This window comes from Xenia sp. Carnegie-2017, unplaced genomic scaffold (assembly GCF_021976095.1).
Source record: "Xenia sp. Carnegie-2017 unplaced genomic scaffold, XeniaSp_v1 HiC_scaffold_20, whole genome shotgun sequence".
Lineage (NCBI taxonomy): Eukaryota > Metazoa > Cnidaria > Anthozoa > Malacalcyonacea > Xeniidae > Xenia > Xenia sp. Carnegie-2017.
In genome coordinates this window covers 2,982,645-3,005,413 of record NW_025813483.1, presented here as the reverse complement: position 1 = coordinate 3,005,413, position 22,769 = coordinate 2,982,645, and the positions used below count along the sequence as shown (strand labels likewise).

The 22,769-nt window shown below is 33.6% G+C and overlaps 3 protein-coding genes across 8 annotated transcripts; 1 reads left to right on the top strand and 2 right to left on the bottom strand.

Moving 5' to 3' along the window:
- Position 1: 1 nt before the first annotated feature.
- LOC124442873 (protein phosphatase 1 regulatory subunit 12A-like) lies at positions 2-8,202 on the top strand. Of its 6 annotated transcripts, none has more exons than XM_046993387.1 (19): positions 2-127; positions 214-296; positions 378-439; positions 708-958; positions 1,413-1,540; positions 3,008-3,040; positions 3,119-3,153; positions 4,210-4,258; positions 4,330-4,438; positions 4,808-4,852; positions 4,955-5,044; positions 5,509-5,585; positions 5,740-5,853; positions 5,989-6,090; positions 6,442-6,585; positions 6,780-6,869; positions 7,153-7,200; positions 7,779-7,849; positions 7,919-8,202. In XM_046993387.1, the coding sequence occupies exons 1-19, from the start codon at positions 52-54 to the stop codon at positions 8,028-8,030; spliced, it is 1,719 nt and encodes a 572-aa protein (XP_046849343.1). In that variant the 5' UTR covers positions 2-51; the 3' UTR covers positions 8,031-8,202. The 6 variants fall into 6 exon arrangements, with proteins under 6 accessions (XP_046849343.1, XP_046849342.1, XP_046849344.1 ...); XM_046993386.1 differs by having other exon boundaries at positions 211-296; XM_046993388.1 differs by lacking the exon at positions 6,442-6,585 and having other exon boundaries at positions 211-296.
- Positions 8,046-9,766, bottom strand: LOC124442878 (ras-like GTP-binding protein RHO). The gene is made up of 6 exons (XM_046993395.1): positions 9,558-9,766; positions 9,365-9,487; positions 9,204-9,297; positions 9,028-9,137; positions 8,746-8,871; positions 8,046-8,518 (listed from the first exon to the last, which is right to left on the bottom strand). Exons 1-6 carry the CDS (start codon positions 9,570-9,572, stop codon positions 8,288-8,290), a joined length of 699 nt encoding a protein of 232 aa, XP_046849351.1. The 5' UTR covers positions 9,573-9,766; the 3' UTR covers positions 8,046-8,287.
- A 491-nt stretch (positions 9,767-10,257) lies between these two features.
- LOC124442872 (pre-mRNA-processing factor 17-like) lies at positions 10,258-16,470 on the bottom strand. The gene is made up of 19 exons (XM_046993385.1): positions 16,299-16,470; positions 16,122-16,208; positions 15,912-16,041; positions 15,784-15,829; positions 15,155-15,285; positions 15,034-15,083; positions 14,849-14,945; positions 14,660-14,783; positions 13,726-13,816; positions 13,278-13,323; positions 12,625-12,726; positions 12,475-12,539; positions 12,153-12,203; positions 12,025-12,065; positions 11,576-11,668; positions 11,414-11,490; positions 11,142-11,286; positions 10,858-10,926; positions 10,258-10,776 (listed from the first exon to the last, which is right to left on the bottom strand). The coding sequence occupies exons 1-19, from the start codon at positions 16,467-16,469 to the stop codon at positions 10,668-10,670; spliced, it is 1,725 nt and encodes a 574-aa protein (XP_046849341.1). The 5' UTR covers position 16,470; the 3' UTR covers positions 10,258-10,667.
- Positions 16,471-22,769: the final 6,299 nt, after the last annotated feature.

Below are 22,769 nucleotides of genomic sequence, written 5' to 3'. Positions count from 1 at the left end.
AAAGTAAAAGTTGAAGGTGAAATGTAACGGAAATATAAAATCTAACAGAAAATGGAAAAGCTTGGTGATAATGTACCTAATAATGAAAATTCCTCGGATGATTTCATTCCTACCAACAGTTCAAGTGGTAAGTTACGGCACAAATTTCTTTTCATAATATAGTTCACCTCTTACATGTTTTTATTTATACAATTTCTTTCTTTATACCATAAGTGGACTCTACGGCAGAAGTGGAAATAGACGACGTCAAGAACTGTTTTGACTGTAAAAGGACGTTTAAATCTTGTACCTGCAAAGTTAGCATTTTTTGTGACGATTTATGAGTGAGATTTTGTTAAATTAATGAAGATATATTTGTTTTATGCAATGTTTTTCAGTCTTGTGCCAAATGTGGAGCTGTCTTTCTTAGATATTGGGGGACACCTATTGTTAAAGGAAGGTATGTAATACCACATATATACAGTTATCAAACTATATACCTGCAAGTTCATAATATGAACCTTCTCATTCCCTTATATCAACAGTCAACACCACTAGTTTTTGGAAGTTGTAAATAAAGTCTTCTTTTCTTTCGAATTCTGTCAACTTCCTTTTGAAAACATTGTAAATTAGTGGGTACAATGTAGATAAACTTATTGCTGCAACTTGCCAATACCAGCCAACCCTATCCCATAATTCATTGGTGTCTTAACTTTACCGCAACATAGATCCCATTGTCGTATCTGTGGTGCTGCAGTTTGTATAACATGTCATGTGTTGATTTATGACACCTTCAAGATATGCACTCGATGTCACATTAAACTAAAGGAAGAAGAACTTAGTACTCAAATGGCGTTGTCAGCCATTGCTAAAGGCAATAGCAATGATTATTTTACAATAAACACCTTTGGTATCACTGATACAAATCTGAACAACAAAGAAAAAAGAAATGAAATCTTGATTAATGCATCAAAGAAAGGTATTTACGTACAACTGTACATGAAAGTACACAATTGTATTGTCACTACATTATAATCCATAACAATGTTTGATATTTTAAGTTTGTCGTGGTACAAAATACTTCACATAATATAGTAGAGCGTGGACATATTTTATGGGTGTTGCAGGGGGGTGTCACCTCCCAAACATCAGATTTCACCCTCTTAAATAAATTGCTTAATGCTCACCCCTCTAAAAAAGCAACTCACCCCCGATTTTTAACTAAACAAATCATTAGTTCAGTTGAAGTGCATTTTTCTAGGCAATGTTTCATGTCTAAAATCCTTACTCCCTTCCTTTGTCTTATGTATCTGTGGTCTGAGGTCACTCCTTACCAAATCACCCCTCCCCCCTAAAATTTTTAACACCACCCCTGTGGAGTGGTGACCTTGTCATTATTCACTTCAGTAAAAGATGTTTATTTAATAAGCTAGGTGACCATCATGTCCTGTCGACACTAATAAGTACTGGAGCTGATGTGAATTATGTGGATAACCATGGCAACACGTCATTGTTCTATGCAGCATCTCGAGCATATCTACCGTGTGTGGCATTGCTTATTGTAAGTAAAATGTTGATGTTGTTTATTTGAGTGGCATTACTTTCTATTGTAAGTAAATGTTGATGTTGTTTATTTAAGTGTGGCATTGCTTATTGTAAGAAAATGTTGATGTTGTTTTATCTAAGTGGCATTTTATTGTAAGCAAAATGTTTATGTTGTTTATCTAAGTGGCATTGCTTATCAGGCAAAATGTTTATGTTGTTTATTTAATGTGGCATTGCTTATTGTACAGTAAAATCGTTTATGTTATTTATTACGCGGCATGCTTTACCAAAGTAAAACGTTGATGTTGTTTATCTATGCGGCATCATTTATCAGGCAAAACGTTTACGTTGTTTATTTGCTGTGGCATTGTTTCATAAGCAAATGTCGATGTTGTTTATCATGGCATTGTTTATTGTAAGTAAAATGTTGATGCTGGTTTATTTATGTGCAATTGCTTATCAGGTAAAATGTTTATGTTGTTTATTTAAGTGTGGCATTGCTTATTGTAAGTAAAATGTTGATGTTGTTTATTTAAGTGTGGCATTGCTTATTGTAAGTAAAATGTTTATGTTGTTTATTTAAGTGTGGCATTGCTTATTGTAAGTAAAATGTTGATGTTGTTTATTTAAGTGTGGCATTGCTTATTGTAAGTAAAATGTTGATGTTGTTTATTTAAATGTGGCATTGCTTATTGTAAGTAAAATGTTGATGTTGTTTATTTAAAGTATCTTTATATGCAAAAATTTTTATTGGTGATATTAAAACTAGGTGCCACATCTAGCCCACCTGTGAAAAAATTTTTTTTTTTGGTGAAAATGGTTGCATGTGAAGTGACAAAAATACCATTTCTAATGGACCTTGTTCGTTGTTGAGGAAGTCTCGAACTACTACTGGGAACGACTTGTTTATGTGACGTCATTCACGAAACTCGTCAATTCAATATATATATATATATATACAAAGTGTATAATAATGTGCCCTCCCGGCTATCACCATATTAAAATGGTGACTCCTGCACTTGGGACACAGGATGTAGGTTACACATTGTATGGATTGTATTGTAGAGTCAGCAGAGACTTCCTAGATATATATATATATATTCATAGGAAGTTTTTAAGTGATGATTCTCCATATAAAACAGTGCTCGATGCCCGAGAGCAGAGCGTAAATCCCCTGAAGAGTGAGAAATCACGAAAAAGGCTTGTCGAGATGAATCTGTAGTTTTCGTGATTTTTTTCAACATCGCTACATATATAAATATATACCAACTGCCTTGGATGACGTCAAAGTGCCTTGGATGACGTCAAAACAAGGCTCGATGCAGACAACATGCCATGACAGACGAGGTTCATTGAAAGCAATATATCACTGATGTGTTAAAAATTTCCTATATTTTTAATGTCGTAAAAAAGTTTTGCTGGTTTGGGTTAGAAACATTTCCACATCTCACTTTCATCAACATTTTTCTTCTACTTTAAACAGGAGAAAGGAGCCGACTGTACACTTACAAATAAGGTGATTGTTTTTGTTCTAAGAATATTTTATTGTTGTTTCGATGTATCAAATTTTCGTGTTGTTTTTCTGTTTCTTTAGCACGGTTGGACGCCTTTACATTTCCTGGCATTGTCGTAAGTTATTGATAATGACGTACAGTACCGACCTCGAGTAACATGACATGACTCGCGAGTATCGAGTGGCGAGTGGGCGAGTGACTCGCGAGTCAATTGCGAGTGACTCGCGAGTGACGAGTGGCGAGTGGGCGAGTGACTCGCGAGTCAATTGCGAGTCACTCTCGAGTGTGAGAAGTTTGCGAGTGAATAAGTGACTCGCTGTTTGCGAGTGAATAAAATATCTCGCAAAAATTTCCGACAACGATTTTTCATTTGAAGCAATATCTCGGTACCTAATGACGTTAAAATCTTTTGAATTTTTTACAAAAGCATTTTAATAACTTCACATTTCTCATGGCAAGTGAATCGCAAAAGCTATCATCTAGCCATTAACTATACACGTGGTTTTATTTCATTGATTGCTATTAAATGTCTATGGCCTTTATCAATATCGTCTGTGTAACACATCGAAAACGTGAAGTCAATGAAGTTCTTTCAGAACCAAATTTAAAAGATTATACGCACACTCATCTCATAGCTACATTCCTTAAATATTTGACCTCAAACAATATTCGTTTTTGAATGTATTCTATCTTAACATAATATATGTCAACAATCTAAGACTGTTAGAAGAAAATCTTTGAGAGTTACTTTGATTTTCTCACTAATTTCTCTATGGTCTCTACCGCTTTACGAATAACGTTGGTGCCTTGAGAAATGTGAAGTTATTAAAATGCTTTTCTAAAAAAATTCAAAAGATTTTAACGTCATTAGGTACCGAGATATTGCTTCAAATGAATAGTCGTTGTCGGAAATTTTTGCGAGATATTTTATTCACTCGCAAACAGCGAGTCACTTATTCACTCGCAAACTTCTCACACTCGAGAGTGACTCGCAATTGACTCGCGAGTCACTCGCCCACTCGCCACTCGTCACTCGCGAGTCACTCGCAATTGACTCGCGAGTCACTCGCCCACTCGCCACTCGATACTCGCGAGTCATGTCATGTTACTCGAGGTCGGTACTGTATTTTTGACTCTTATGATATAGCTACACTGAATGATTTATTTGTAGCAATGGGAAAGATGAGAGTGTTCTTGAATGTGCTGATCTTTTGATTCAGGTGACTTTGAAATGATTTTGAAAATGTTCTTTGATGTCATAAATGATTTATGCAGTTATAAAATAATTTAGATGGGAACTCAAGTATTTGCTCTGACAGAACATGGCGAGACTGCTGGTGATATTGCTGAACAAAATGAAGAAAACAGATTGTTGTTGAAAATCCTTCGTGCTGCTGAGGGTACAGTATTGATACTATAGAAGTCCCAAACACTGTGACTGTTGGTTGAAATGACGTTGAAATATAGTTTTAAAGCAAATTCAGCGTTACACCTCTTATCAAACTTCAAAATTATCTTTCATGATTCTTGTTACTCGTTTTATGTACCACGTGTTGTGGCGCTATTACCCTCTTTATCACCGTTTACCACTACTTTTTATGAAATTTATATCCATAACAACCCTTCACCATATCTTCATACACCACCACCCAGCCCAACACTGCTTTCTTACCGGTCAAATATTTCCATTCATGTTATCAATGATAGCCAAGTTTATATCTTACTATCCCCTACGATCCCCTCGTTTCTTATCTTTTATTTTCTTAAAGTTGAAGAAGCTGTTCAAGTACTCTCATCAAAAACAACTCTGGCAGGTTGACTTCATGTTAGATATCTATCTGATAGTTTAATTTTTCTTGTATGTCCGCGGGGACAATGTCTTTAACGATTGTTTTTAATTTGATTTATTTTTTCAGATCTTGGTAAAGATCTTAAGATTTGGAAATATTTAAAAACGTTACTAAATGTCGTCACAGCTGTTCAAGGGAGTCGAAAAGATGATAGTGGTTTGTGTGAACATTGTTAGTCAAGAAAACTCTCTTGGTTTAGTGTATAGAATTATTAACGATCTTTCCATATGTTGTACAAAAATGCAAGTGTTTTTGGTCCGTTTTTACCCCGGATGTTTTTGTAATAATTTATTAACTGTGGAAGACGAAATGACTGCACAACGACAACATCCAAAAACTGTGGAAGACAAAATGACTGCACAACGACAACATCCAAAAACTGTGGAAGACAAAATGACTGCACAACGACAACATCCAAAAACTGTGGAAAACAAAATGACTGCACAACGACAACATCCAAAAACTGTGGAAAACAAAATGACTGCACAACGACAACATCCAAAAACTGTGGAAAACAAAATGACTGCACAACGACAACATCCAAAAACTGTGGAAGACAAAATGACTGCACAACGACAACATCCAAAAACAGTCTGAGAGATTTTTGTTGTCTCATTTAGCAATTACATCAAAATCAACTGAAGACCTGCATTCAAATCCTACAATTCTGGCGCAGAAAACAAAGTCATTTGCCAGAGTAAGATAATCTTGACAAAATGATGTAAATTTTTATACTGCAAAACAATTTTTGCTTTATTGTAGTTATGCAACAATGTAATTCAAAGTTTCTGTACTGTGTTAATTTTAACGTTTCTATCCTAAATTCTAAGTTCTTACATTGTCGTATGCAGATTTTCTCCTATTCAAAACCGTCACAAGAAGTTTGTAAGATGTGTAGTACGTCTAAACGAGATCCTCTGGAACCTGTCATTAACAATCATCATATAATGGAGTCTTCCAATACGGTAAAATTTATTAATTACTTTTAAGTCTTTGTTGATGTAAATTTCCTCTTAATGGGAATTTCATTTTATGTTGTCATTTCGAATTCATCTTTTATTTATAACTAGTTGCAGTTTTACAGCTTTTCTTTCATATAGATTAAAGATGAACTCGAGAAATGTCAGAAAGAAAGAGATGAACTTGAGATTCAGTGTAAAAAACTAATGAAGTCCATCGGTACGGCAGTTCATGAAAGAGAGGTTAGTTATGTTGATGTTGGAGAAGTGTAAATGACAACGTTTGCCCTAACTATTGTTTGAAAAAATATATTGACGTTAAACATGCCTATTCTTGCATTAAAACACGCGTGTTTGAAAAGAAAGTCTGTGTTTAGCTCATTTTCACCTTGCGCACGGAAAGACTGGGAATGTTAAAAATTAGTGCAGGATTTCAAATTTTGGCGGGAGGTGAGAAAGCCTTCTGGTTATTCAAGAATTTCAGTTCAAATGTGTAGAAAATAGCAAATTTTTATGAATTGTACGTTATTAAATTGTCGCGAGAGATATCGGATGATAAGTTTGTTTATTGAGCGAGTTTGTCTTTTTTTTTAGAAACAAAAAGAAAAGATAGTTTGCCTTGAAACAAAGTTAAACAACTTTTTGAAAGAAAAGGAGATGGCCATACAGCGTTGTGAAGCAATGTTTGAAAATAAACTGACCAAAATCAAACACGAAGCAGAGTTTGACAGAAACGAGGTGATAACTAAAACGTTTCACCCTCCCCCCTCCAACGTTTATATATTTTCACTTAACTTCTTAGTGAGGAGAATTTTAGTTATCGTGTGTTTTCATAAAGGATAAACCTTCTATAATATAATTATAAATATTTTGTTATCTTTTGAAAAAGTTGTTGTTGAAGAAATGTATTTATTTCATTTTAATTATTTCAGTCAAATAAACGAATTAAGAAACTTGAAGAAGATTACGAAGATCTTTATCATCTTCAATCTGTTTATAAACTTACATGGATACCCGACAAAGTAAGGGCTGGGAGTGTTGGACCTTGTAGTTTATTGAGGGATTGCATGGAATATAATGTAGTATTAAGGGATTAGAAGGGATCACCTTAGTATTAAACAATAGAAGAAAAATGAGCCGATGATTTCAGATGGTATTGATAGTTTGGAAAATGCATGACTGTAAAGTATGATGTAGTGTATTTATTTAGTGATTTTGAAAAAGATAAAATTTCTCACAAGACGTTCAAACAAAACAGGAAGATCGTTGACATATTTTTTACAATTTTTCTTTTCCTTTCTATAGATAGTATCCCTATGTATGAATTCTAAATGTAGAGCTCCATTTACAAAGGTATTTTATAATCATGTTCTAAATGACCTGTCTATTTGGAGCTGAATAACTAACAAAACATAGTTGAATTTATGTGTGATTGATAATGAATTGTAACATGCTTGTAAATGTAGATCGTCCAGGTTGGTATAGTCCTGAGAAGGACTGTTTTTGTTGTTGTTGACTGACGTTTCGACAACCTTAGCGGTAGTCATCTTCAGAGTCGAAATGACGTCTTCTTCTGACGTCAAAAAATGATGTAATTCTTGATTATTGAGGAAGTTCAATTATACATTACAGTATGTAAAGTCATTACAGTTTGCAGTTTGTAAATGTAGATCGTCCAGTCAAATTTGACTCTGAAGATGACTACCGCTAAGGTTGTCGAAACGTCAGTCAACAACAACAAAAACAGTCCTTCTCAGGACTATACCAACCTGGACGATCTGCATTTACAAACATGTAACGATACTCCCGGGTTCAAACCATTTACTTTAATGAATTGTAATATGTTTTTGATTGCTGTTTTTTGTATCAAAGAACGTCTATCGCTCAACAACATTTCCTATTTTATAAATTCATTACTTTTGATATTCTAGACAAGAAGACGCCATCATTGTCGATGTTGCGGACGAATATTCTGTACAAATTGCGCATCACAACTGCTGCCGTAAGTTAAACAAAATGTTTGATTTATGTTTATATTTCGTTGATTGTAAATGGTAAAATTTTGTTTTAGGATTGAAGCATTAGGTTATGTTAACCCAGTTCGTATTTGTAATCAATGCTTTGCGTTACTTGACGAGACTTTTGTCGAGGTAAATTATCCCGATGACGTAATGATTAATTAAACAGAAATCGACCTATATTTTTATCGTAAATGTAATTAATGTATAACCTAAAAAAATTGCTACAAAAAAAGAAATATTATATATAGACTTTGCTTTATAATGCTACACCAACAGTTTTATTTCTGATGGTATTTTGTTAGAAAAGTTTTACAATTATACCATACTTACCAAGCGTCCTAGTTGTTTCAAATTTATCTTCAATTTTCTCCATCGGAGCTCATTTAATTTTTAGAATTGACGATGATTGTTTATATCATTCAATCGAAGCTCGAACCAAAGACAATTGAAAATCTTCTAAGATTAGAAGTACTTTTGTCCGAACCGAGTCTTCTTCGAAATACAGGTTCATTAAAATCTGGAAAATAATCTGTGTCTTCTTCAAAAATCGCGTCGGCTGCAGCTTGGAATACCAAATTAACATTCCATCTTGTCTTTGCACAACATTCCACGTATGATCTTGCTCTGATTCTTTTGCTTACTGACTCTGCCTAAACGAATATTTTATTACGCGTGTTGAGATTTCCTGACTCAAGTTTTTCCTTCATAAATCTAAATCTGTCATCTTTCCCTTCATCGTTTATGTTTGAAGACATGCAGCTATAGCGTGGACTATAAAACAGCTTCTTTAACTTATTAAAGTGTTGGTCAGAGAGATGGCGGTCTGGAAAAATTGCCACTTTGAAAGAATGTCTTCAACAAAAGAACGATGAATTACCTTAATTTTTGAGACACTATCCTGACAATCTTTATTTTCTAACGCAGATTCCGTTCGAAGATCATTTTTACAACCAATCAGTAAAAAAGGAATGTGTGGATGTTCTTGTTTGATTTCATTTGACCACTGCATGAAGAATAAACAAATATTTCAAATTGTTATTTGAAAAAAATCTTTGAAGAGTGTCATTTGCATTTTTGACCGAAAGAACTGTAGTCGAAAATAGTGAATAACCTCTTGGTGTTAATGTTGACTGACGTTTCAACAATTATTTCATTTTACCTTAGTTATAACACTTTCTAAAGAGCTTGGACTGCCAATGTCAAAGCAAACAAGAAAGACGTCAGTTCCTTCATAAAGTTCGTAACGAAAACTGCTGTAGTCATCCATACCTTAACGTAAAATTGTAGCCATGGTGATTTTCGTAAGCATTTGAACTTGTTGTCGTCTTTATTTACCTGTTATTTCATATAAAGTAAATTCAATATGGTTTTCACTTGTATCAATGTCCTGAACACACTCATCGAATGACGAAAGATGTGAATCTTCGACCTGAAATGTACAATTTTTACCATCAATGCAAATGTTGATAATAGCTTTAAAGCTGTATAAGTTTAACCTCAAAATTTGAAGTTTTAACCAACGCATTAAGTAATGCTGTTTTTCCACATCCTTCGTCTCCTAAAACCACCAACTTATATCGCTCTTTTGACACAACTTCTTGAGCATCTTTCGTTTGCATCTAAAGATGTAAAGAAGACAATAACGTTGGTGTATTTAGGACTAAAATAGATCAAAATTGCAACTTATACTTTATCAACAGCCATCTTTGAAAAATTGGAAGTCGTTTCTCCCTCTTTAACAGCTTGTGAAATTTCGTTTCTTGTTTGTGCTGACGCCAGTTTTACATACAATAGCAATGCAAATTTTCTTGTTAACTCAAAGAAACCGTCTTTTATTTTAAATAGATTTTAAACGCAAGAGAACTTAGGAGATCATACTAATTAACATCTTGATCACTTTAACACGAGATAGTCATAAGTTATAAACGTGATTGTTTCAAAGGGATATTATTTCTCTTCGCAGCTTCTCTTTAATTCAAGGTTATTACTATTTCATTTATACTTAGATGTTAAAAGACAGATAAAAAAAAACTTTATTTCATCAAAAGAGTTAGGTCAACACACAATACTTTATGTCAAAAACAATCGGATCAAATCCTTCTGCAGATGAATAAGTGAAAAAGTCAAAGTGATAAAAAATTTAAAATGACGGATATTAAAACATTTCATTCACACAACAAAATAAAATGACAATAATTTAGCTTGTGAATTTTTGTCAGTAGGTCATTTTGTTTTAATTTAACACCGGGAGACGCGGGGAGGCTTTTATTCCACATGATAAATTTATTTTTAGTCGTAGAGGCGAAACTTTTATGGTTTATTTTATCTTCGTCCTGAACTTTTTTATTAATATTTCTTCTGCCATTTCACTTTAAACGTCACGAGTTAATTTAAATTTCACATCAACCCACCTAAATTTTCAATTTAAAATTCAACAATCCATTTCCTCAACGAACAGATTTTTCCTGTTCAATATATTTACAAGTTTGAAATAAAAACAAAAAACATGCAAAATTACAGTAATATTAAATTTTTTTTTAACATTTTCAACTGTATTTCATACTATCATTGTTTAGTGGTAAAAAGGATTATGGATAGACTATTTATTTACAAATAACCTTAAAGAAGTTTGCTCGTGTGTCTTATACTTTAGGTTGGATGAAATAGCATGTGTCGCGAACGTTAGTCCCAGTACTTTATCAAACCATCCCAACCACACGTGGCAACTTTAGATGTTTCATGTGGGTGCCACGTGTGTCTTATACTTAAGGTTTGATGAAATAGCATGTGTCGCGAACGTTAGTCCCAGTACTTTATTAAACCATCCCAACCACACGTGGCAACTTTAGATGTTTCATGTGGGTGCCACGCACAACCGATACAAACAGCATCATGAGCTTTAAATTTACTGAAGAAAATAGATGAAGTCTCGTAAATCATTAGTTTTTAAATCATAAGATACATTTTACGACAACATTTATAAGTTTACCTGTATAATTTGGTTGATTTCCAGTCCCATATGAAAAGCTTACCATCGGCATCACCAGATATAACATACCTAAATAAGAGAGAAAAACATGTAAATAAAATTTTTACGTAAAGGATCTGAAATATAAAATTATCTTGTCCTCAATATCAATATACGTAGCAACATAGATACAAAACATTATATTGTTAAAAAGATGACCACACAATGTAGTTTTCTATTTTATTTTCATGTTATTCGTGAATGAAATATTTCTATATACATATAAAGTCCGTTTGTCAACTCACCTTCCATCAGGAGAGAAGTTTACTTGACATGCGTAACCAGCAACCATGTGACCTTTAAATGTTTTCTTTCGATTCAATCGAAAGCGGTTTTGAATACCAAAAATCATGATTTGATTATCCATCGATTGACATGCCAACCATTTCTCTAAGAGAAATATAATTATAACCACGTGACAACAATCACGCGACGACAATCACGAGACAATCATCACGTGACAACCATCACGAGGCAATCATCATAATGTGACACGTCAATTAAACTTTCATATTACCGTTAGGATGAACCGTTATTGATGGCATTGAATGCATGCTGGGTTCAGCTATATATTTAGCATCAACAGGAATATCCCTAAAAAACGAACATCACATTAACATTAACATGAAGTATTTGCTAAATAGTTACACATTCATCAATAGTTACACATTCATCATACCATTCCCAAATCCGTACACTTTTATCGTCAGACGTGCTCACAAACTTTCTATTTTGGTCAACAAACGCAATCTGATTGACTGCACCCAAATGCCTTAAATGATAAAATCATTATTACTATTGATATTTTATCCACTACAGATTAAACTCCCGCTAGGAACTTATGAAGTCACAGTCTTAGGAACATATGACGTCACGACCTTAACAACCTATGACGTCATGATCCTGGAACCTATGACGTTACGATCTTAAACATTCGCAACTGAAGGCACAAAGAGTTAAGTTTAATGAGCTAGTTTAGATGCTCTCTAAAAGACCTTTAACGTGGGTCTGCTCCCCCCATCGGGAGGTTGAAACTCAGGAAAGACCTGCCCCTCCTCCATCAGGGAGTAGGAACCTTGATGCATTTGTACACCGTAGTATTAATATTATAAAATATAGCGATAATACCTGTCATATTCTTGAATAATTTCATTAGATCTTGTATCCCACTAAAAAACGATATTTTATTTCGAAGAAATTTGATTCATATAAATGTTATTCATAAAATCAATAAAATATCATTGATATCAAAATACCGTCAATATTTTCTTGTCAGATGTACCACAAACAAACAAATGTTGTTTATCCTAAACACGACATTATTGTCAATGTTTGATTAAATTAACAAATAGCCACCCCTGGAATTCTTTTAACTTCTCTTAAACAATTCAGAAAGTTTTTTGACCCCTCCTGTTAGCGTCAGTTTTAATGTTAAGGCAGTGTTGTGCGCCGTAGTCACAAATATTTAACCACTACCCACCCCCACCCCCCGTCAAAAATGAAAATTTATGCTTCTTCCGTTACGCAAACAATATTTACAAATATTTACAAACTGAGCTATAAAAATGACGTACGTACCTCATCTGGATTGAACTTCACACAATATGGCACCTTCCTGTTGGTGAATCTTCCTAAACATTGACCTGCACATAAAAAGAACGAGAAAATTCTGTATTTTCTTAAACATGAACACATACACAACAATAAAAAAATAAAAATAAAACAAACCTGTTTCCGTATCCCACATTTTACAGTATCTGTCGTAAGCTGCACTTAAAAATGAAGTTCCGTCGTTGTTAAAGCATATATCACGAACAGCTTTATTGTGGCCTAGAAACGATACAATAAAACAGAAATGGTTTTTTATGTATGGATTAAAATCATAAATCACTGTTATAAGAAAAACGAAACAACGACATAACTTTGCAGGAGACAAATAAATCGCATCTTTGTCTTTTCACTTTACTTTCATTTTACGGGGCGGGTGGCTGAATGGTTAATTGCGTGAGCTGTAAGCCAGACGGCGCAGGTTCAATCCCGGCTAGTGACACATCTTGCAATGTGTCTGTAAACCTAGCTCGGGTTGACCAAAGCCATGTGAGGGAAATTTGGTAGAGGAAACTATGTCCTCGGATGGACTGTATCTGCATCTGCAATGTTGCAGCCTTGTCACACTGTGTCACGCTGATATCAGCGTTGTAGTTGCGTGAAGGGTACAAGTGATTGTAGTCTGGTCAGCTGCCTTCACTATAATTTCAGTAACCAGGATGTTCCACTTCGTGGAACACTCATACGTCGAAATCAACGGAGTCCATTATTATTATATATATTATATATAATTTAAAAATTAAGAAATTTATATTCAAGACTTACTAACTCACCGTTAAATGTTCGCACAACTCTTCTGTTATTGTAAACCTCCCATAGCTAAAAAATGAAATAAAAATTCATCATGAAAAGAAAAAGTATGTTTATAGCAGTGCGGTGTTTGAAATTAAATGTAGATATGTTCTTCGCACTTTGTTGGACGATTTAAGCAATTGTCTCATAATCCCGTTAAGTCACCTGAATTTTTCAGGTTCATGAGACAATTGCTTAAATTGTCCAACAAAGTGCGAAGATCATATCTACATTTAATTTAAAAGAAAAAGTATTGATGTGTTCATAAAAGAAATCAATCATTACAAACGAACGATCATGCATGTGAAGGAAAAATTGGTTTCAACAATATGAATAAAATTTATGTTAAAAATGAAAAATTAGTGCACTCCTTGCGTTCACTAAACCACTTGAACAACGACATGTAAGACAGAGAAAATGACTTTTTACCTTAATTTTACAATCCATGCTACACGACAGGAGAAGATGAGCAGATTTCGGAAAGAATCTTATTGCAGAAACACCTTTAGTGTGACCAGACCTAAGAGAAAGATAAAATAATACAATAATAGATAAGTAAGAATATCTCCATTGCTTTCTTTTATCATGACGGTAGAAGGATGAACTACAGGAAAACAAATACTTAAATGTTATTAAAAAGTGCTGTATAAAGTGAATATTTGCATCAGGAAGTATCGTTACGTTTTTGTCGAGGTTAGTAGAGTCCTGTGAAGGACTGTTGGTGTTGATGTTGACTGACGTTTCGACAACCTTAGCAGTAGTCATCTTCAGAGTCCAATGATAAGTAAATGTCAGGTTAGCCGTGTTTCTTAAAACAAGTGCTAAGGAAGTCCAATACAACATCTACAAACATACGTACGTAGTACTAGAACAAATCATTACTTTATAATAAATAATACACTGATAAATATGATTTTATAAACATATCAAATGATCACCTAAACGTCTTGAATTAAACATAAGCATCATATTAAAAAAACGCTCATATTTTAAGTTTATATTTGGATGAGACGCTTTCTCTAATGAATACTGTAATGTATAATTGAACTTCCTCAATACCATCAAGAATTATATCATAAACTGTCTTTAAACTTAATTCAATTATTGCGTGTTTTCCTTATAATCTACAAAATTTAAAGCATATTGATGACTCGAAGTCTGACGGTCCATGGCATTTCTAATTACACTTTAGTAAGTAAACTTGAAAAAAATTCTTCCATTTTTGTTTTACAGTAAAGTAACAGAAAACAAACAAAAGCAAGAACAACTAAAATTCAATAGCGTGTTTAACGTCATTTCTGGTATTTTAACTTCCATTTTTTGATTTTGAATAAATGAACTAAATGGAGAATTGTTTACATACCACGTATGAATATGTTGCTTTGGTAGAAAGCAACGTTCTGGAGGAGTATCTGACTTGAGATTAATGCCAAGATCTTGAGGAATGTGAAGATATGATCTTCCTTGATAGTCATATGCATCTTTAACTGAAAAATAATTACATTTGGTAAAGTTTAGGAAACTACAAGAAAGTATGAAAGTTTTAACTTACTGTGTAATGTGGATTTCTCTTCTGAAGGTTTCATATCATCTTTCTTTGATTTGTTTTTCTTCGATAATTCATACTCCTCAAGTATTGTTGACTCTTCCTGTATTCACCAAGGTAAAACGCCAGAAAATAATTGTTTGATTTGAAAAATATCTTTATAAAACTCTTTATTTGGGTAGTTGAAATACCTCAGATGGTTTAGCAATAGTTTCTTCATCAACAAACTTACTCCATGGTCCTATAGGATAACAGAAAATAAGAAATAGTAGGACAACCTTTCAAAAGTTATGATTATTGTAGTAATCGTACCCTTGTATCCATCAATCACACCAGGATCTCCCTTATCCTCTCTCTTCCTCTTATCTCCCGCCCGCTGTTTTGTAGCTTCAAACACAGTCAATCCCTTGCTATCCTTTGCTTTCTCAACATCCCCAACAAATCTTAATGGATAACAATTGATATAAACATAAAACATTACCAAGCCTATTTACTAATAATTAAGAGCCATGTACTACATTATGTTTTTAAGGTAATTTCATGACAAAGCACATTCATCATATTCCACTCAAATAAACATTTATCAGCTTGAATCATTTCAAAGTAATTGAGTGATATAAAACTTCAGCATTATTCTATTTCAGACTTGATGCATTCACTGAGGAACACGTTTGATGTAGGAGTGTTTAATACCCTCTACATATTGTGAATTATGTATAAAAAGTTAGTCCGGAAACTAATAAAGGATGAAAAACTTGGTTTGTATTGGGTTTTAGTATCAATCTACACTACAATAAATCATCCCCACAATGTAAAACACATAAATTTTTGGAGAGATGTGCGTTCCGGCACTATCATGACTATCGTTGAAGATGTATGCTATATCAAAGTTATGTTATAAGCACATTGTAACAATATTATATACATATATTGTAACTAACTTCTCTTCAATGTGAGCTGTGTCATCACTTGGATCTAATGCATAACCTGTGATTTATTAAAACAAAACATCACACATAACTCATTAACAAATACATTTTTCTCAAACTATGCTTGCTTTTGCTCTTACCGTAACTTGAGAATGTTTTTAGTTGATTATCAAATTGAAATTTACTGATATGAGCTGGCTCAACATAGCCAGACAACATATTTTTATGTGCTCTTTGCTGCTTCGTTTTAAATGGATTTTGTGGTCCAACCTAAAATAGTAGACTTCTTCAAAATCATGATTTTGTCCATGCGCATGTAAATGGTGACAATGATTAAATTATTAACGTACCGAAGCAGAAAAGAGTTCGTCATACTTTGCATTAAATGTAACTTCTTTCATTGAAGGATCGATGTGTCTTCTCCAATCTATTCCTTCCTTTAAAACATAGCAAATCGTATCATAGATTTAGCCTTGGTCTTGGTAGTTGCCTAGTTAGGACTTTGGACAAAAACTATTACACTTTACCTTAGCATCAACAATTGGCGCGCTGTTTAAAAGAAACTTAGATTTTAGAGCATCCATATTGACAGTGCTTTCGATTGACTTTTCAACTTCTTTAGATTTATCATTATCACTTCTCTCTTCATCAGAAGAATCACTTTGATAAGACACTAACGATTTGGGAAGAACGTCCATGTTTTTGATAATAGAGTATAACCACACACAGCCCCATATATCCCCATATATCCAATATCCACACATATCACCAGCATTTGGTGTCGTCTCTCCCCTCCCTAGAGGATATTTTTTTATTTTATCCAATACGTACTCTTTTTATCCGTCCTGCCCACTTGTCTTGCCTCTGAAAATGTACATTAATAGATGTACATTAACAAAAACAGAAGTACATTAACACGAAAGAAGTACACGAACACAAATCGAAATACACTGACGCCAGTCCATATTCTGCTTATTTTAACACAGACCAAACAATAAGTAGACAGTTTACATAACAATTGCTGGCGGTTTAATATTCCGAACTTACATTCTCAAGATGGAAGAAGCAATATAGCATTACTTTAATAGGAATTATCAAAACAAAACTACAAGCACTCTTATACGTTGCAATACTGTTGAGGAAGTGATGAAAAATCCTATATGGTTGTTACCAAAAAAAATATCCAGACTGAATGCTAAACTAAAGCAGGTATTTATACTTTCTACATAATACAATTAATGAACCAATCATTTGGTGAAATAAATGGTTTCCACAGTATATTATGGATTTCACCACAAACAACAAATACAATATTAGCAATGTCACTAGTAAAAGTTATTTAGTAATTAGCTTGCTTAGTCAGAAATTTTCAGATAAATCATCTGCGCATGCGCAGTTGACTTGACCAGGTGCCCAAATTCATGGTCATGGCAACAACCAACTGAAGTGAATAGCATGCTTAGTAACAATTTAAGAGAAAAATCATCTGCGCATGGGCATAGAGCATGCGCACTACATTCGACTAATTCTTTATAGTCATGGCAGCAACTAACTTTATGTACTTGCACTACATTTGTAGCAATTAGTTCACTTAGTCGCAAATTATCAAAGAAATAATCTGGGCATGCGCAGTAATGACTTTAATAATACCACAACTTTCGTAAGCCTCTAAATTTTTGTACATATATAAAGTAAATAAGTTATATAATAGATGTCAACTAGCAGTGAAGGTTGGGTGCGATTAGTTATGCAGTGGCTTAGGCCACACTTCGGTGGCGACCGCACTCTCCCTGCGTACCCCGAGCAAAGCCTATCGCAGGTGATCTCGGGGTCTGATAGGCGGAAGCTTGCTATTGGCATCTCCCAAGTAGGATAGCGTGGAGGGGCCGAAATCTCCTACCGAAACGTTAACATGCGGCGTTCTAGTGCCTTACGCTTAAGAAGGTAGCATGGACCAAAAACGATGTTTTTTGCTTTCGAATTTTAACTTTTTGTCTCATAAAAGGACCTAGAACATCCAAGTATATTGCAAACGTTCAAAAACTTTTGCCTTTTTGACTCATTATCTAAATCAACTGTAAACTGTTTACACGTTTTATACTTGTTACCTTTTACAATGTAACTTTCTCACAACTCTCTCGCAATGAACGAGAGACTCCTTATACAATATTACTCTCTCATCATAAAAATAAGCATCCATGGGCTTTATGGAAAAAGGATTATCTACGTTTTTATCATAGTTTAAATAAAAATAAGATTAATTAATAAGCCAAGCAATTTGTATGTCTAAAGTGAATCTTGCTTTCAACCCTTATGTTTTAGAATTTTGATTCATTTTGGATAGTGAATTTCCTTTTCTCTTACAACAGTTTCATGATTCAATCTATAAAGTAACTTCCTTGTCAAGTAATTTTGATATTAAATGGTACACTTTTCAGATTTAAACGAATTCTTTTGATCGCCCAGAGACAGCTGTCGAATTTATTATGTACTTAATAAAGCATTTCCAAATCACGTACAAAAAAAATACAGACTGAATGCTAAACTAAAGCAGGTATTTATGCTTTCTACATAATACAATTAACTAACCAATAAGCTGGTAAATAATTTTTTTATTTTTTTTTAAATATAAAAATGTTAACTAAAATCAATGGTTAAAATATCCATGATAGTTTTCAAATTACTAGCTTGAAAAAGAAGAAGAAAGAAAAAGAAAAGAAAAGGGAAAGTCAGGTGTAAAGACGACTTTCTCAATAACCTAGGTCAATATTTAAAGTATGTTCGCGAGTTGAGGCAGATCGACTTCCTCGTATCGCAGTAATTGCTGACCTAATCAGTGCGAAAGACAGTTTACAACGCATCCACGCTAGCGTGATGCCATATTGCAGCTTTCTCTTTTGTTCCAGCAGATCAGCTAGCCGTTTATAAGCAATTGCCGTCTCTTTCCCCATGCCACCTGATGTTGAAAAGACCAGTGGTGTAAAAACAGCATATTCAATCTCTCTTACTCGATCACCATATTCCCTTTTCTTAGCCATCTCATGCTGACGGTAGAGTGCAGGTAGATTGGTGTTTTGGTAGCTCGACGCGTTTCGGGGAAATACCCTTACATCAAAAAATGCATCTTGCTGTCTAGACCAAAAAACGTTAGCACGAATATCTAGCCTCGCTTCTTCTTGTGTATTGGCTGTACGAGGTAATATCACTTCCCCAGAAGCTGGTAAATAATTGTTTCAACTGTATATAATGGATTTCCCCACAAGCAACAAATACAATATTGGAATGTCATATTAAATTTAGATGCTAAGATAGGACTTTAACGTCCCCACTAGTTAATATGAAATCAGAAGAATGTTACTGTGAAGAAGTTTAATAAATTTGGTAAAGTAGTTTTCACGTCAAGTGCTCGTTGTCATTTTGTGGAGATGCATCAAGCATTTTAATGACTCTCTTCAGTGTGGGCTTTCTTTCATCGTAAGACAAAAAATCTATGCGATATTCTAGAATTCTGCACTTTCAATCTTCAAAGATCGCATTATCAGATTCCATCCGTTGCAATCACGTGGTAGAATATTGGATTCCAGGGTTAGAAAATTACTTGATCATATAACTAAATGGCATTTTCAAATCTTGAAAAAGTTTGACGTAAAATAATATTAAATATATAATTTTATTTTGACTATGTTGATTAAATCTACTTCATTCAGTAGCTAAATAATTGCAGGCTACCAACATGTATGAATTGCGTGCCAATTTTTTTAAATGTATGCCATTGTATTTAATAAACGCAGTGTTTTGGGAGATGTACCCAAAAGCCAAGAAATGAAAAGAAACGTGAATATTCATGAAAACTGCGATAAATAATGTTATGACAAACAAAACGCCTTCACTTGGCCCCAAATGTGGACACTGTTTTTTTTCTAAACCAAAACACGAAATGGGAGGGAAAACCGGCAGATCCGGTAAAAAACCCTCCAATAAAAAAAAAATAAAAAAGTTCGAAGAACTGCCTCAAATTTTTATAGTGTTTTATGATGTTTTATATTTTTGTTGTTTTCAATGATCCCGATGATCTACTTTAACATGCAGCGTAGTCAGATCGTGCGTCTTATACAGTCGTATAAAAAATTTAAATTTACGGAACACTAAAAATGTGGGCTGACTACCCTATTGACACAGCAAATATTTTTTGTTCGTACAAAAGAAACATAAACTTTTGTAAAGCACAAAAAATGAAATAGTGCAAAGTGTTAACAAAAATTGTAATCAATAGACGAAAAACGAAAACTAATAGCAGCCATATATAAATCATGTATAAAAATTATTCAGTACGTAGGGACCTGACCATTCACCTGCCAATAAAAATTAAAAATTAAACGACTAAAGAGACGTTATGATTTGCATAAAAACAATTTTTGATGTCTGCTAGACTTTATTTCATTGAGATTTTCTATGTTGCCTGATTAATTAATAGCTGGCTTTCACTCGTGTGTTTAGTCAGAAAATTTAACAATTGTGAACATTTAGTTATTCGGAAATTTTTAACGGTCGAATTTGAAAATACGTTATACTGATAGACATTATGGATAACTAAATTAGCAATTGTGAATCTTATAATAACGACGCTTGTTTCTTGGTGTTTCTGCCCAACTTCGTTGTTCATTCATTGTCCAGTTAGAAGGCCTACAGACATAGCTACTCTACAAAAAACACGTTATAAATATCAGCATAATGAAGGAACAAAAACAGAAATTAAATCTATTGAAAGAACAAAACTTTAATACCTGATTTCCAAGGGTTGTCCTGGTCAGTTTGATCCAGGCGACTTGTTCGGTCTCTTCCTTTTTTTCACCGCGTAGTTTTTACGTTGTATCGTTGAAATTAATTGTAAAATTTTTATCTTAGTAATTCAATGAACCCTACTTGCATCATTGCAATTTTCTTAATAAACGTTAAATAAAATTACTAAAAAGTAGCGAGTGAAAGCCAGCTATTTTCTCACAGCAAGTGACATCTTTTATTGACACTTTTTTTAAGTTGGGTGTTTTTCATGGTTAAGTTTCAAATTATAAAAATAGACCATCAGGATCCTTTTCAACTATCTCATGCAGTTACTCATAAAAGTTAATTTTAGCACTTGTAACTACTCAACTTACAAACCACAAGATATAGATTGTGTTTTTCCACTCGCTTGTTTTCCATCTTCGTAGAATGTAGTCCATTTTTATAGTGCAATCACTTTAATGTAATTGTTCATACGTACATATGCCGTTATGCGATGTCCATTCAACATGTCGATACCATTCCATACACGAAGTAAGGAGCATCATCAACCAATAAAGAAGCTACTGATATGATGAATCGCCATTTCGATAGACTACAATTCACAATGCACTGTTATGGTAACTTCAAGCGAAGGAAAAGGGACCGCCCTTCAATACCCTAGTTTTGTCATTAATCAAAGAATGCTTAGTGCAGAGTTGATCTTCTGTGAGTATCAGTTGACCACCTGTAGGTTGGTTCATATAACAATGGGGCCCATCATCATTATATGAACAAACAACTGACATCAACAAAGAATCCAAACTACAAATGAACATTCTTGGCCATGAATCACCATGACATATGAGTAATGACAAACTAGTAAGAGTAATTGAAGTGAATGACACAGGGGGTAAAGGGACTTTCTCAACTCCATTCTTGTGGGATCTACAATATAAGAAAATATGAAACACATGTATGAGATTTCATGATGAATAACTCTGCATATGACGTTAGTTTGCGTTTTTAAATTCTTAATCAGATATATTGAGAATGAGCAAATTGTAATATGTTTTTTGTTTGACTATTTAAACGGTAGAACATTCACCTTCATTGCACAAATAGCTTTAGTGAGTTGATCTTTAACGATGTAACAAGTTTCGCACGATCAAAGGCTTATAATCGTGATGAAAGCATTTGACAGTAAAAGCTTTTAAATTACGAGGCCTACACTAAGACCAGTTCATTATTCCATGTAACTCATACTTCAGTATTCGTCAGTAAAAAGACAAAATTTACCTTTCTTCCTACAACGTTAAAGTGAGTAATTTTCTGTTGAAGTTAAAACACACGAATTTAAACATGTTAACGTTTCTTTAATTGACGTCATAACTAAAATTATTATTGTTATTGGCTCCTTAGGAGCATGTCACCTTTCACAAAGACAACAAGTAATCCTTCAATGCGTTTTTAAGGCCTGTTTCAAACATCGCATTTTACATGTGCCGAATGTATTTAAGACAAAAGATAATAAGGAATTTTATCATTATCTTTTGTTTTAAATGCATTGGGCGCATGTTTAGATCCACGTCCACATCTAAAACAGAAAAAATAGAAATATTTTATTATATGATTATAACTTAAAATAAGTTAAAAAAAATTCATCAAAACCTTGGTTTATTGTTGCTTCACACTGCGGTTGCTTGCATTGTGACAAAATACTTTGAGAAAATTCTTTAAAGTCTTCGGGTGAAAGAGATTTTTCCATTGTCTCCAACTCACTTTGACTGCAAGTTTATTTGAAATTTATAAAAATATAAAGTTAAATCATTAAACATCACAAGATAGAAACTTACATCACTTTATTTCTTTCATCAATAGTTTCTTTGATTTTTTCTTTGAATTCTTTCTCAAGACTCAATACAGGTGTTTTAATATCAGTGTGCCAATTAACGGTGTGCAATGTGCAATTTACACATCGCTCTAGCTAAAATGAAAACAATTGTACATCACTTTTTCAAACGATATGCAAAAAACTTCATTATTGATTACTACCACATAAATTGAAAAAAGTTTTCAAGCTTAATCTTTATTGATCTTTACTTTATAAACGAGTGCGTTGCACGACATTAAAGTCCATGTTGACACAATGTCATAAAATTCAAAGACGTTGTCACTGAGACTGGGAAGTATGTCAACAGTCAACATACATGATGCATATATACTTATGACAATAG